The 14,281-nt window shown below is 41.7% G+C and overlaps 1 protein-coding gene across 7 annotated transcripts in view; it reads right to left on the bottom strand.

The window, feature by feature from the left end:
• Positions 1-13,713, bottom strand: part of IWS1 (interacts with SUPT6H, CTD assembly factor 1) — a 45,281-nt gene extending 31,568 nt beyond the window's left edge. For 2 of the 7 annotated variants that reach the window (XR_008557395.1, XM_054722772.1), the window contains exons 1-2: positions 13,617-13,711; positions 11,846-11,961 (exon numbers count right to left, since the gene is read on the bottom strand). Coding sequence is in view for 6 of the 7 variants with exons in the window: in XM_054722772.1 (XP_054578747.1) it covers positions 11,846-11,961; positions 13,617-13,650 (150 nt within the window). In the remaining variant the exon portion in view is untranslated. Of the gene's footprint in view, positions 1-11,845; positions 11,962-13,616 lie in introns of all 7 variants that reach the window. The other 5 variants (XM_054722774.1, XM_054722776.1, XM_008158136.3 and 2 more) reach the window with 3 other exon arrangements.
• Positions 13,714-14,281: the final 568 nt, after the last annotated feature.

The following is a 14,281-nucleotide window of genomic DNA, read 5'->3' as shown; positions in this document are numbered from 1 at the left end:
CCAGAGAGGAGCCCGGATCCTCAGAAGGGAGCGGACATCTCCCCAGGAAGGCCCGTCTGGGACCAGAGCGCCTGGAGGAGGCGCCTCTGCTGGGCACAGGCTCAGGAGGAGCTGATGCTGTAATGGAGCCTCTGGACCTGCTCCTGGGAGTCAGGGGGAGGAGCCAGAGGGGCGGCCCGAGCCTGGGGACAGGGGAAAGGGAGTCAGGTTGGAGAGAGGACCTGGGACCCCCCCAGCATTCGCTGGGAAGGAGCCCACTGCAGGCCTGGGCAAGTCAGGAACGTGGGCCGGCCCATCTGAACGGCTTTGTCCTCCCTGACCAGGAGACAGATGGAGGACTGTCAGGGATGTGCGGCCGCCTGCCCGGCCGCTCGGTTCCCGAGGGTGTATTACTAGCAATCCCCCTGAACTCACAACAAAATCTTGCCATGACGTTCTAACTCCTCCACGTGTGTGCCTCTGACCGTCTGTGCTCATGGCACTGCAAAAGAGCTCATTTTTCTCCAGCCACAGATTGACAGCCTGAAAAGTTCCAATGGCCTGCTCCCCAGTGAAACTGGTTGAAAGTATTTAAAAACCACCATTGAAAGCCTCGGGAAATGGTCCTGTAAGCAAAGAACAAACGAAGAAGCATCTCTCCAAGTGCTACAAACACTGGCTAAGAGAATCAAGAGTCTGGTATTTGAACCAAGACCACGCCTCCCTTACAACTTCACAGGTCGGTGGAGGAGCCTCCATTCCAGAGTGCTGCAGCCAAGACACAGGGTACCCTTTCCTCCAGCTCTCAGGTGAAGGGCTTTCTTCCCAGGAACAGGACACCAGCACTTCTCATCCTGCTGCAACCACCTACTCTGAAACCAAGTTCCAGGAGAATGCAACCGAGGGGGTTCCCATCTCCTATGCAGCCCTCAATAGTGCAAAGAAGGCCCTACCTTGGTGCAGTAAACTGAGAACACCTGAATGCCCTTGCTTCAACCTGGGAGACAGTGGCTCCATGCCAGAAGAGGTAAGCCAAGGGCACTATCTAATCTCCACCTCCAACTGAGAGCTCAGTGTAGATCTGGGTTTCACTCAGAGAGAAGTTTTCTGTTGTCCTCCATCACCAGTTCAAGAGCCCGGACTCAAAGATGTTGCCTGTAGAAAAAGCAGGCAGTAAAACAGATAGCTCCCAATCCCTCCCCAAATAAACTGGCTTCATCTGTCACCACGCCTAGGGAATTTCAGGCTAAGGCATTTTCAAGAATATGGGAGATGTGGTGGAAGGTACTTATGGGAAGTGTTTCCGCAAGGACTCGTGTATAGACCTACTTTGCAGGAGGGAAGCAGAAAACAACAGCTGGAAAAAACTATTCTGGTGTCAGAACAAGTACCAAACACAGACCTCAAACTATTCTGTCAAAGGAGCCAGAATTTGACTGAATTAACTTGTTGATAAAATTATGCTGCAGGAAAATGGAGGCCAGAAGCAGTGGAATAAAATATTCAAAGTACTCAAAGAAAAAATAACCGGTCAACCAAGAATCCTATATCCAACAAAACCACCTTTCAAAAGTAATAATTATAAATCTAAAGCGGATAAGTTAAAAACACATAAAAGAAATGAAAACTTTCTCAGATAATCATAAAATGAGAGAATTTGTCTAGCAGACCCACCATAAATGAAATAAAGTTTTACAAGCCGAAAGCAAGTGACTTCAGATGGTAAACATAGAAAACACATGAAAAAACAATGAGCATCAGTCATAATCTAAAATAATAAAAGGGTAATATGCTAATTAGACCGGACATCCTTCCGGATGTCCTTCCTGACGAAGCTGGGGCGGAGGGAAGGCCCTCTCTTGCATGAATTTTTGTGCATCGGGCCTCTAGTGTAACTATAAAGGACAGTATAAACGCATGTTTTCTCCTTTCTTATTTTAACGGATTTAAATAGTAGCTGCACCAAGTAATATGTATATAGTGAGAGTTGGGCCTTTAATATATAGATATGTAATATATGTATAATATATTTGCCAATAACACTACAAAGGAGGTAGATGGTAGCAGAGCTTTTTTAAGCTAAGGAAATTATTTCAGATGGTAAAGTAATAATTATAATAGGTATTGTTGGGTTTGTAACATTAACAGAGGTAATATGTATAACAATAATATTACAAAAAGAGAATAAAGCTATATAGAAGTAGTATTTCTATACACCACTGGAACTAAAATACTAGAAATCTAAAGCTGATAAGTTAAGATATATGTGGCAAACCCTATAATAACTATTAAAGAAAGAACTAAAAAAGCATAGTGAACATATTATTAAAAAATTAAAATGCACAAAGCATAAAAAAAAACCACTACAATAATTTATTAATGGATACACAAGGGGAAAAGATGGAAAGTGTGACATCAAAAACATAAAAGGGGGGATAAAATAAAAATATAAAGGTGTGTTGTGTTAGAAATTAGGTTATCAGCTTAAAATAGACTTATAAATATGTTATGTAAACCTCATGGTAATCCACAAAGCAAAAACCTATATAGACAAAAAGTAAAATGAAAGGAATCAAAGCATACCACTATAGAAAATCTTCAAACCGCATAGGAAGAGAACAAGAGAAGGAACAAAGGAATTATAAAATAGCCAGAAAACAATGAGCAAAATAGCAATAGAAGTCTACACCTATCAATAGTTATAAGTGTAAATGGACTAAATTCTCCAATCAAAAGACATACAGTGGCTGAATGGATAAAGTAACAAGACCCATCTCTCTATATTTTGCCTACAAGAGACTCCCTTCAGCTTTAAGGACACACATACTGAAAGTGAAGGGATAGAAAAAGATATTCCATACAAATGGAAAACAAAAGGAAGCAGGGATGGCTATATCAGACAAACAGGCTTCAAGTCAAAAACTGTAATAAGAGACAAAGCTCATTATATAATGATAAATGATATATAACCCAACAAGGTGTTAACACTTATAAATATTTATGTACCTAATATCGGAGCACCTAAGTATATAAAGCAAATATTAATATCCTTGAAAGGAGAAATAAGACAGCAATACAATAATAGTAGGGGACTTCAATACCTCATTTTCAACAACAGATAGATCATGCTACTAAACTACCAATGGGTCAAAAAGAAATGAAAATATACCTTGAGGCATATGAAAATGAAAATACAACATACCAAAACGTATGGACATAGCAAAAGCAGTTGTAACAGGAAAGGTTACAGCGATAAATGCCTACACCAAGAAAAAAGATCTCAAACAACCAAACTTTACTCCCCAATGAACTAGAAACAACAGCAACAAAGGAAGATTGAAATAACAAAGATCAGAGCAGAAATAAATGAAATAGAGACAAAAAGGACAATAGAAAAAAAAATCAGTAAAGCTTACAAACCACTAGAAAGTCAGAATTATAAACAACTATAATGGATACCACACAAATAAAAGAACCTTAAGAGAGTAAGAACAATTATATCCCAACAAATTGGACAACACAGAAGAAATGAATACATTCTTAGAGACATACAACCTACTAAGACTGAATCACGAAGAAATAGAAAGCGGAACAGACTAATTACTAGTAAGGAAATTTAATCAGTTATCAAAAACCTTCCAACAAGAAAAGCCCAGGAATAGATGGCTGGTGAATTCTACCAAACATTTAAAGAGTTAATACCAATCCTTTCAAAAAACAAGAAAGTTAAACATCCAAACTCATTTTATGAGGCCAGCATTACCTAGATACCAAAGCCGTATAAGGACATGACAAGAAAAGAAAACTACAGGCCAATATTCCTGATGAAATAGATGCAAAAATCCTCAACAAACCTAATTTGACAAAGAATCATACATCATGATATAATGGGATTTATTCCAGGGATTCAAGGTGATTCAATCAATGTGGCACACTATACTAATAAAATGAAAGATAAAAAATAGTATCTCAACAGATGCAGAAAAGGCACTGACAAAATTAAACACCCATGCATGATAAAATGCTCCACAAACTGGGTATAGAGGGAATGGTACCTCAACATAATTGATTTCAGAGAAGAAGGGAGAGAGAGATAGAAACATCAATGATGAGAATCATTGGTGGGCTGCCTCCTTCATGCCCCCTACCAGGGATCAAGCCAGCAACCTGGGCATGTGCTCTGACCGGGAATTAAAGCATGACCTCCTAGTTCATAGGTCGATGCTCAACCAGTCAGGCTGAAAGCTTTCATTCTAAGATCAGGCAGGTACAACAAGGATGCTCACTCTCTCCATTTTTATTCAATATATAGTACTGAAAGTCCTATACAGAGCCATTAGGCAAGAAAAATAAATAAAAGCCTTCCAAAATTAAAAGGAAAAAGGAAAACTGTCGCCATTTGCCAATGACATAGGACATACAGAAAAGCCTAAAGACTCTACCAAAAACTATTAGAACTAACAAACAATTCAGTACTGTTTAGGGATACAAAATCAATACACAAAACCCAACTGTTTCAATCTACTAACAATTATCAGAGAAATGAAGAAAACAATCTCATTTACAACTGCACTAAAAAGAATATTCTTAGAAATAAATTTACTCAAAAGTGAAAGAGCTGTACACTGAAAACCATAAGACTGGTGAAAGAAACTAAACACATAAATAAATGGAAAGATATTCATGTTCATGGATGGAAGAACTAAGATTGTTAAAATGTCCATTATTACCAAGCAATCCCTATCAAAATTCCAATGGCGTTTTTTTCACAGGAATAAAACAATCCTAAAATTTTCATGGAAACACACACACACACAAAACAATCTTAAGAACAACACTGAAGGGATCACACTTCCTGATTTCAAACTATATTACAAAGTTATCATAATCAAAACAGCATGGTATTGGCATAAAATCAGGCACAAAGATCAACGGAACAGAACAGGACAGCCCCAAAATAAACCCATGCATATATGGCCAATTATTTTATGACAAAGGAGGCAAGAATATACAATGGTGAAACGACAGTCTCATGAATAAATAGTATTGGGAAAAGTGGACAGCCACATACACAAAGATCAACTAAAAATGACTGAAAACTTGAATTTAAGACCTAAAATCTGTAAAACTCCTAGAAGAAGACAGCAGGTAAGTTCCTTGACAACAGTCGTGGCAGTTTTTTGGTATTTAACATCCAAAGCTAAGGCAATACAAGCAATAAACAAGTGGGAAGACATCAAACTACAAAGTTTCTGCACAGCAAAGGAAATCATCAACAAAATGAAAAGGCAACATAATGAATGGAAGAAAATATTTGCAAATATATCTGATAAAGGGTCCATAACCAAGATAGATATGAAAACCACACAACTCAACAGGAAAAAAAAAAGCAATCGGATTAAAAAATGGGCAGAGGAGCTAAAGAGATATTTTCTCAAAGACATACAAATGGCCAACAGGTACATGAAAATGTGCTCCACATCAGCAATCATTAGGGAAATGCAAATCCAAATCACAATGAGATCACCTAAAACCTGCTGGAGTGCATGTCATAAAAAATGCGAGCCCTAACCGGTTTGGCTCAGTGGATAGAGCGTCGGCCTGCGGACTCAAGGGTCCCAGGTTCGATTCCGGTCAAGGGCACATACCTTGGTTGCGGGTACATCCCCAGTGGGGGGGTGTGCAAGAGGCAGCTGATCAATGTTTCTCTCTCATCGATGTTTCTAACTCTCTATCCCTCTCCCTTCCTCTCTGTAAAAAAATCAATAAAATATATATTTTTTAAAAAATGCGAGGTAACAAGAGGATAGTCACGATGGAAAATAATGTAGAAGTTCCTCAAAAAATTAAGTGTTGACCTATGAGCCAGAGATCATGGTTCTATTCCGTCAGGGCATAAGCCCGGGTTGCAGACTTGATCCCCCGCATGCCTGCAGGAGGCAGCCGATCAATAATTACCTGTCATCGTTGATGTTTCTATTTCTCTCTTCCTCTCCGAAATCAGTAAAAATCTATTAAAAAAAAAAAAAAGATCCAGCAATCCAACTCCTGGATATATACCCTAAGTCAGTGGTCGGCAAACCGTGGCTCGCAAGCCACATGCGGCTCTTTGTCCCCTTGCGTGTGGCTCTTCCACAAAATACCACGGCCTGGGCGAGTCTATTTTGAAGTGGCGTTAGAAGAAGTTTAAGTTTAAAAAATTTGGCTCTCAAAAGAAATTTCAATCGTTGTACTATTGATATTTGGCTCTGTTGACTAATGGAGTTTGCCGACCACTGCCCTAAGGAAATGAAAACAGGAGATTGAAGAGCTATCTGTATTCCCAGGTTTACTGCAGCATTATTCACTACAGTCCAGAAATGGAAACAACTTGTGTCCATCAACCGATGAATGGATGAAATGTGGTATATACATATATACAATGGAATATTCAGCCAAAAAAGAAGAAAACCTTACCTATTTTAACAACAAGGATGGACCATGAGGGCATTATGCTAAGTCAAATAAGCCAGAAAGAGAAAAACAAATACTACATGATATGCTTATATGTAGGATCTAAAAAAGAAGTCAAAAGAGAAAAACTGAAGGTAGAAAAGTGGTTGCCGGGGTTGGAGGGGGGGAAATCGGGAGAAGTTGGTAAAGGACACAAACTTTCAGCCTAAAGGTGAACAAGGTCTTGGGAACTAATGTGTAACATGGTTACTATAGTTGATAACACTGTGCTGTGTAATAGAAAATTTCTAAGAAAACAGAACTTAAATGTTCTCTCTCTCTCTCTCTCTCTCTCTCACACTCACACACACACACACAGATAAGTATGTGAGGTGATGAATTAATTAACCAGATGGAAAGAATCCTTTGACAATGTATATGTATATCAAATATCACAATGTACACTTTAAGTATCTTATACTCTTATTTGTTAACATATCTCAGAAAAGGTGGAAAAAAATTGCATATATGTCATGTCCTCCCCCCTCAAAAAAGATTTGAACCTTTTAAAAAAATGTTTTTTATTGATTTTAGAGAGAGAGGAAGGGAGAGGAATAGAGAAGTAGAAACATTGATGAGAGAGAGACAGATATCACTGGCTGCCTCCTGCACACCCTCTGGGCATTGAGCCCCCAACCTGGGCATATGCCCCAACTTGAGAACTGAACCCGGGACCTCTTGGTTTATGGGTCGTTGGCTCAACCACTGAGTCATACTGACAAGGCTGAACCTTTTTAAGAGGACTGAGTATCCCAAAAAGCATAATGGATAAGCTTATTTGTCCAGTACAAAATTCAATAACTAAGTTGAATTACTCTAATTTAAAGAATCTCTTATTTTGCAATGATAAAAAGAAATTTGACCTAAAAAAATTTAAATGCTACATTAGAAAATATTCACTTAGTGACAATGTAAAGAACAGAGTAACAACAAAAAGACACGAGACATATAGAAAACATGGTAAAATGGCACAGTCCAACTCTATCAATAACATTACCCATGAATGAACTTAGCAAGCCAATCAGGAGACAGAGATTTGATTAAAGAAATGATCCAACTATATGTTGATCACAGGAGATAACACTGTAGATTCAAAGACAGAATATATGATCTTCTTAAGTACATATGGAACATCTCCAGATTAATCATATGCTAGGCCATAAAACAAACCTCAAGACCACAATGAAGTAAATTAGAATTAATAATAAGAAAAATGTTTGGGAACAATCTAAATATAAAATTCATAAAACAAGTCCACTTACTACTAATAAACATTAAAGAAAACAACACACTTATGGACAAATTTAACAAAGAAATGCAACATTTGTACACGAAAAACTAAAATTTATTGTTGAAACAAATTACAGACCTAAATAAAAAGACATTTTATTATGGATCAAGAGACCTCATACTGTCAAGATGACAAGACTCACTCAAACTGCTCTACGGATTCAGAACAATCCCTACCAAAATCCCAGCTCACTTCTTTGCAGAAACTGACAAGTTGATTCTAAAGCACATATGTAATTGCAAGGACCCAGAATAGACAAAACACAATATGGGGAAAAAGTGGGACTCACACTTCCTAATATCAAAACGTACTCAAAGCACTATGGCACAAAAATAGACACAGATATGAATGGATTACAATTGAAAGTCCAGAAATAAACCCATACACCCTATGATCAACAGATTTTTTTTTTACCATCTAAATTTAAAATTTACTAATTTAATTTTTATTAAATTTATTGGGGAGACATTGGTTAATAAAACTATATAGGTTTCAGGTGTACAATTCTATAATATATCATCTATATATTGTATCATGTGTTCATAACCCAAGGTCAAATCTCATTCCACTTATCACCCCTGTAGGCCAACTGATTTTTAATACGGTGCCAAGACCTTCCTAGCGGACAACTGGATAGCCATGTACAGAAGAATAAAACTGGATCCTTATCTCAAAGTATATATAAAAATTAATTCAAAATAGATCAAATACCTAAATATAAGAGCTAAATCTATAAAATTCTTAAAACAGAGGGGTAAATCTTCATGCCTGGATTTGGAAAAGGATTGTTAGAGATGTCACTAAAAACATAAGCAATAAAAGAAAAATTGGATAAAGTGGACTTCAAATTTAAAACTCTAGTGCTTTAAAGGACACCAATGTGAAAAGACAAATCATGCTATGCAAATATTTGCCAGTCAGTCATCTAATAAAGGACTTGTATCCAAACTTAAACAAAAAAAACAACTCTTACAACTCCATGATAAAAAAACAGAGCCCAATTAAAAAATAAAGGATCTGCCCTAGCTGTTGCTCAGTGGTTAGAGCGCTGGCCCGTGGACTGAAAGGTTGTGGGTTTGATTCCCAGTCAGGGGGCATATACCTAGGTTGCAGGTTTGACCCCAGCCCAGGGTGCCAGCACGTGAGGGAGGCAACCAATTGATGTCTCTCTCTCTTTCTCTCCCCCTCCCTCCCTTCCATAAAAATCAATGGGAAAAACACCCTCAGGTGAGAGAAAGAAAAGGGGAGAGGAAACATCCCTGTGAGACAGAAACAGCGTTAGGTTGCCTCCTGTACACACCCTAACCAGGACTGAACCAGCGACCGGGCATGTGCCCTGACAGGAAATCATACCTGCGACCTTTCGGAGCGTGGGACCAACTGAGCCACACCAGCCACAGCACATACTGGTTGTTTAAGCCACAAGATCTGTGTCACATTCTAAGACATCAATAGGAAACGATACACATCTTTTAGGTGTGGGCCCTGTAATCCGCACTGCTCACTTGAACATAACTGTTCTCTTTTAACATCCCATTAGCTTCTAAAAACAATCCACAATTTCTCTTTAGAAGCCATTTTAAACAGGCAAAAGAACATTAATCCAGAACGCAACACTTAAGAGTACAATTAGCACTCTCAAACTACTAACTAGTTTTATGACGAATTAGGAGAATGCTTCTGGAGGGAAATATCTATGAAAAGCTTTGAAATATCTTAGTCTCTTTATTCTGGTTAATTCTCCTGGCAGATTTATAAGTAACAAAAAAAACACATTTTTTAAAAAAGGACCAATGTTTATGTTCAAAAATGTTCATAGCAGCTCCACTTATAATGACTAAATTTTTTAAAAAATTAGAAAATTATTGAATAAGTAATGCTAGTGAGAATCTTTAATAACATGGGGAAATACTTAAGGTTTAATCAGAAAAGAAGACAAAATATGTAAATACATAATAAATTTTTAAGTAAATTAAAACAAATACACCTATTATATACATGAGGGAGAATAAACATGCAGGAGAAATAATATAAAAAAGTTAACAGTCATTTCTGTAATAGGAGTATGGTCATTTTAATTTTCTCTTTAAACGTTTAAAATTTCCAGATTTTGACAACATGCACATTTATTATTTAGAATCCATCTCATTACAAGCAGGTAGCTTAAAGTTCTAAAAGGTATGCCTTTTGATGGTTATAATTGAATCATGAGGCCACTGTGGAGCTCCTGCTACTGTTTGCCAAAGAAACTTCTGATATTACATGCTAAATATACTACAACAATATTCACATTATCAAGTAATTTATACCTAGCAAATAACATATTAATTAGAATTTAGTCTAAGTGTTTAAGGGTATACAAAAAAATTAAGTGTTATCAAAATAACTAAAAGATAAGCCTTTCTCCCAGTCCATCTAGCCTTCTGATCACACCTGCTCCTGACTCCACTCTAGCCACACTAGCTCTGGGGTAGTCCTTGAAGACATCAAGCACAGTCCCACCTTAGGAGTGTCCTTCCCCCACATGGCCAAGTGGCTATTCCCTCACCCGCTTTCAGGTCTTGATTCAAATGTCACTTTCTTAAAAAGGCCTACTGTACCCCCTATTTAACACCAAAACCTGCCCTTCCTCCTGGCATCCTTCACTCTGTTCTACCTTTCTCTATAGTGTTTATTACCTTCCAACAAACTATATAATTTTAAAAGTGGGACCTCAGTCACTGATATGTCAAAAGAGCCAGACACAACAGGTGCTGAATAAATATTTATTGAATACGAGAGGCCTGGTGCATGAAAATTCATGCACTGGAGGGGGGTCCCTCAGCCCGGCAGCCCTCAGGGGCAGGAGGTGACTCGGCGATCAGGGGAAGGCGATACCCCATCACACCTCTGCTGCTGCCACTGCTGGCAGCACAAGCCTCGGGTGGCTCTGGGTGGCTGAGGAGACTGGGCGCCACTGTCTCTGAGGGTGTGACAATTAGCATATTCCCTCTTTATTAGATAGGATATGAATATACTAATGACATGTCAAAGAACAGAGCCAATAATACAATCTCTAACAATTATACCTACCACTTAAAAAAAACTGGACAATTTTCTGCACATGCATAATCAAGCAAAATATAAGGCATATCAGTTCTTAAAAGAAAATTTGGCCATCTTTATCATTCCTATGTGTTTGTTTCAGTTTGTGTTTACCAAAAACTCATAGTTGACTTACTGAAAAGTATCCCAGTTTTATTTTGTTAACATTGTGCAATACAGATGATATAACCAGGGAAGCAAATTAAACAGTTTAAAAAATATGTATGCCCCTGGCCGGGTAGCTCAGTTGCTTAGAACATCATCCCGATATGCCAAGGTTATGGGTTCAATCCCCAGTCAGGGCACATATAAGAATCACCCAATGAATGCATAAACAAGTGGAACAACAATGAGATGTCTCTCTCTCTTTAAATCAATCAATAAGTAAAAAATAATAAAAGTTAGGAAAGAGTTTAACAAAAAACTTTTACTCTTAATACTACAGAATACTGTAGAAAGAAATTAAATTAGCACTAACTCAATAGAAAAATATGTAATAGGCAAAAATGTTGAAATGCTATACACAAAACCCAGTACAACTCTGTATTATTAAGCTACAACAGCTTTTTAAATGACATGTGCTTTGTTATTTCGTACATTGGAACAGCTCAAAGCCAAATTCTGATGTAATTTTTGCCAGGTGATAGCCCTCATAACTTTTGATTTCACTAGGAATATCTTCAGTTTGCAAATGGTCATTGCTCCAGTAAGACATCATTTTGGGAACGGGGAAGCATAGTCAAATATCAAAAGCCTGGCCTATTTTCTCCATCAAAAACTGCCAAGGACTGCCTAACACCTGAAATGGGACCCGATCAGAACTTAATTCCCTGTGACTCGTACCCCTGCTTACTGTTCCAGCAGTTCTCTATACACTCACAATTCTGTTCCCCCGGGTTTGAAGCCTAGGCCCTGTGACAGGGTCTCTACGCTCCTACAGAAGACAGATGGCACATAATGCGCGGGAAAAGCTCCCCGAAGACGTGGTTTAGCCAATACCTCTGAGTGACGGTCTACACTTCCCGTGTCTGATCCAGAGTGCTGCTCATTTACATCCTCCTCAACGTCTGACCCTGAGTCCCGTTCATCCTGCACTGGGGTAGCGCCACCATCATCTGCTTAAAAATAAAACAAAAACCCACTTCAGGTGTAAGATGGAGGACATCTCCAGGTGTAATGAACACAATGAATCAAGAATAACATAAGAGTAAAGGTTACCTCTGATGAAGCATAACTAATGTCGTGAACAAGACAACAGTGTAACACTCATAGAAATACCAACAATCATAACAGGGACTGGACACACGTGGCAGAAAAAATACACCATAAAAGGAATGTGAAGCTTAAGAAACATACCGAGGACCAAGTCAACAACCTCTAAATAACAGTGTGCTCCGTGACTACTTCAACTTCCGTAATGGCTGAGTCTATTGAGACCGCAGCACTTACCCTCCTAATGGACTTGTTCCGTGTGGCTTCCCTCACGTGAATGAAAGCGCCACAACAGCAGGGACGTGGTTCCCTGGGGAGTCCTGGAGCCCTGACTGCCTGGTACCTGAGGCTCAGCGTGTGCTTGTGAGTGAAGAGCACACGGAAGCGCAGGTCAGAAGTACCGCAGTGTGATCTCCTTCAAGAAAAACGTGTACTACACTCTCACAGATGTGCCATGAGCTGCTCCCTCCCTTTCGCCACTGCTTTAAAAATATAAGTTAAAAGTGTATTGAGAGGAATTTAGGGCTGTTGCAGGATATGGGAAGACTTGGTTGGAAGTTTATTAAAAATAAAAACGAATCCTTTTAAGTGAAACAGTCACCTACAGGAACACAAAAAGTTGCAGAAGAGTGGGATCACTCTCATATACAGAGCTACTCAGCTAAAGAGTAAAGAATATGTAGTCATAATAAACCAGTAACTTGGAAATTTAACAATTACACTGAACAGTGAGGGCAGGGGGAGAAGAGGGCACTTAAGATGCAACTCTGTCCTCCCACAACAGACCATACAAATGCCCACAAATGGAGCAACAAGAGAGAGCGTGGGTCAGGACTGGGGAGGTAACACCAAAAAAGAATGTAACGTTAGGGAACTGCTATTTTGCATGTTTTCAGCACTTAATCTTTAGACAGGTATTACATACAATTGCTTATCTAAGAAACAATGTAAAACCTCAAATGAACTGAAACACTATTTTGAAAACATTTACAGAAAAGCAGCAGTGCATGCTTAGAAAAGCGTTTGTAGTCTTAACTATTCTCTGAACTCAAGACAGGAAGGAGGTGGAGGCTCAGACAATTATCCAGGCTCTTGGATGGGCACAGCGCGTGGGGCGGGGCACAGCGGCTCAGCCGGCGTCGCGTTTTCTCCCCGGTCCTGCCTCCCGGCACCTCCGGGCCCGGGCGGGCCGTGCGGGACCAAGCCCGCGGAGGCAGCGGGAAGACCTGCCGGCGGAGAAAAGGCGCCGTCGCCAGGAACTGCTCGAGACGCAGCGAGACGTTTACTCCGAAACACGTACGCGCTCCAACAGCGCCTCGCTCTCCCGCCTGGACCCGGGGCCGCGGGGGAAGAGCCCAGGTGAGCCGCGCCCAGCCCACCCACCAGCCCGGGTTCTCAACCTCCGCTCGGAGCCGGAGCCGGCGCCGGCGCCCCCGACCCCGCGCACAGCGAGCCCTGACCCCGCACACGGAGGGGCTCCCATCCCCCCAACCTTCGCGGACCCGGAAGACAGCTCTCCCTCCGCCCCGCGCCCCCGCCCGGCCCGGCCCGGCCCCACCTGACTGGTCGCCGCGGTAATAATCCGGGTCCATGGCAGGCGGCCCCCGGCGGGAGTGTCCGCGCCCGCGCCGCCCCGCCACCTCCTTCCCGGCGGAGTGACCCCCCACCCCGATGGCGCGGTCCGGGGCGCGGGGGTTCCCGCCCGCCTGGGGGCTGGAAGGTGCGGAGAGCAGGACCCGGCCTACGCGCCCGGCAAGAGAGCCGCCGGCCGGCGGGAGGCAGCGTGCGCGCCGCCGCTCCACTTCCCAGAAGCACCTCGGGCCAAGATGGCGTCTGCTTCCGACCCTCCGCGGGAGGCAGCGCGCAGGCGCCGTCCCCTCCGCCGGCCAATGGGAAGGCGCGGCGAGCAGGACGCCCGCCCAGACGGAAGGGGTCGCGGGAGGTGCGCGGGAGCTCGGCCCCGGCCCCCCCGAGGGCGGCCGGCTCGGTGGCCCGTGGAGGTGGGCGTGCTACGTGACGGCCGTGTTGGCGCCGCGGCGGAGGAACTTCTGAGTTACTCCCCCGAAGGACGGAGGCCCGGAGGGTGCCCCCCCCGGCCTGCCGCCCGGTCCCGGCGCCCCGGGATGCCGCAGCGCCGCCTCCCTCCCGGGCGCCCAGGACGCGGCGCGGGGCTCCCTGGTGCTTGTAGTCCCGGCCCGGGCGCTGCGAGGCGGCGCTGAGCGA

The sequence above is a fragment of the Eptesicus fuscus genome, chromosome 11 (assembly GCF_027574615.1).
Source record: "Eptesicus fuscus isolate TK198812 chromosome 11, DD_ASM_mEF_20220401, whole genome shotgun sequence".
In the NCBI taxonomy this organism is placed as follows: Eukaryota; Metazoa; Chordata; class Mammalia; order Chiroptera; family Vespertilionidae; genus Eptesicus; species Eptesicus fuscus.
The sequence above is the reverse complement of the archived record's forward strand: the minus strand, read 5'-3'. Positions and strand labels throughout refer to the sequence as shown.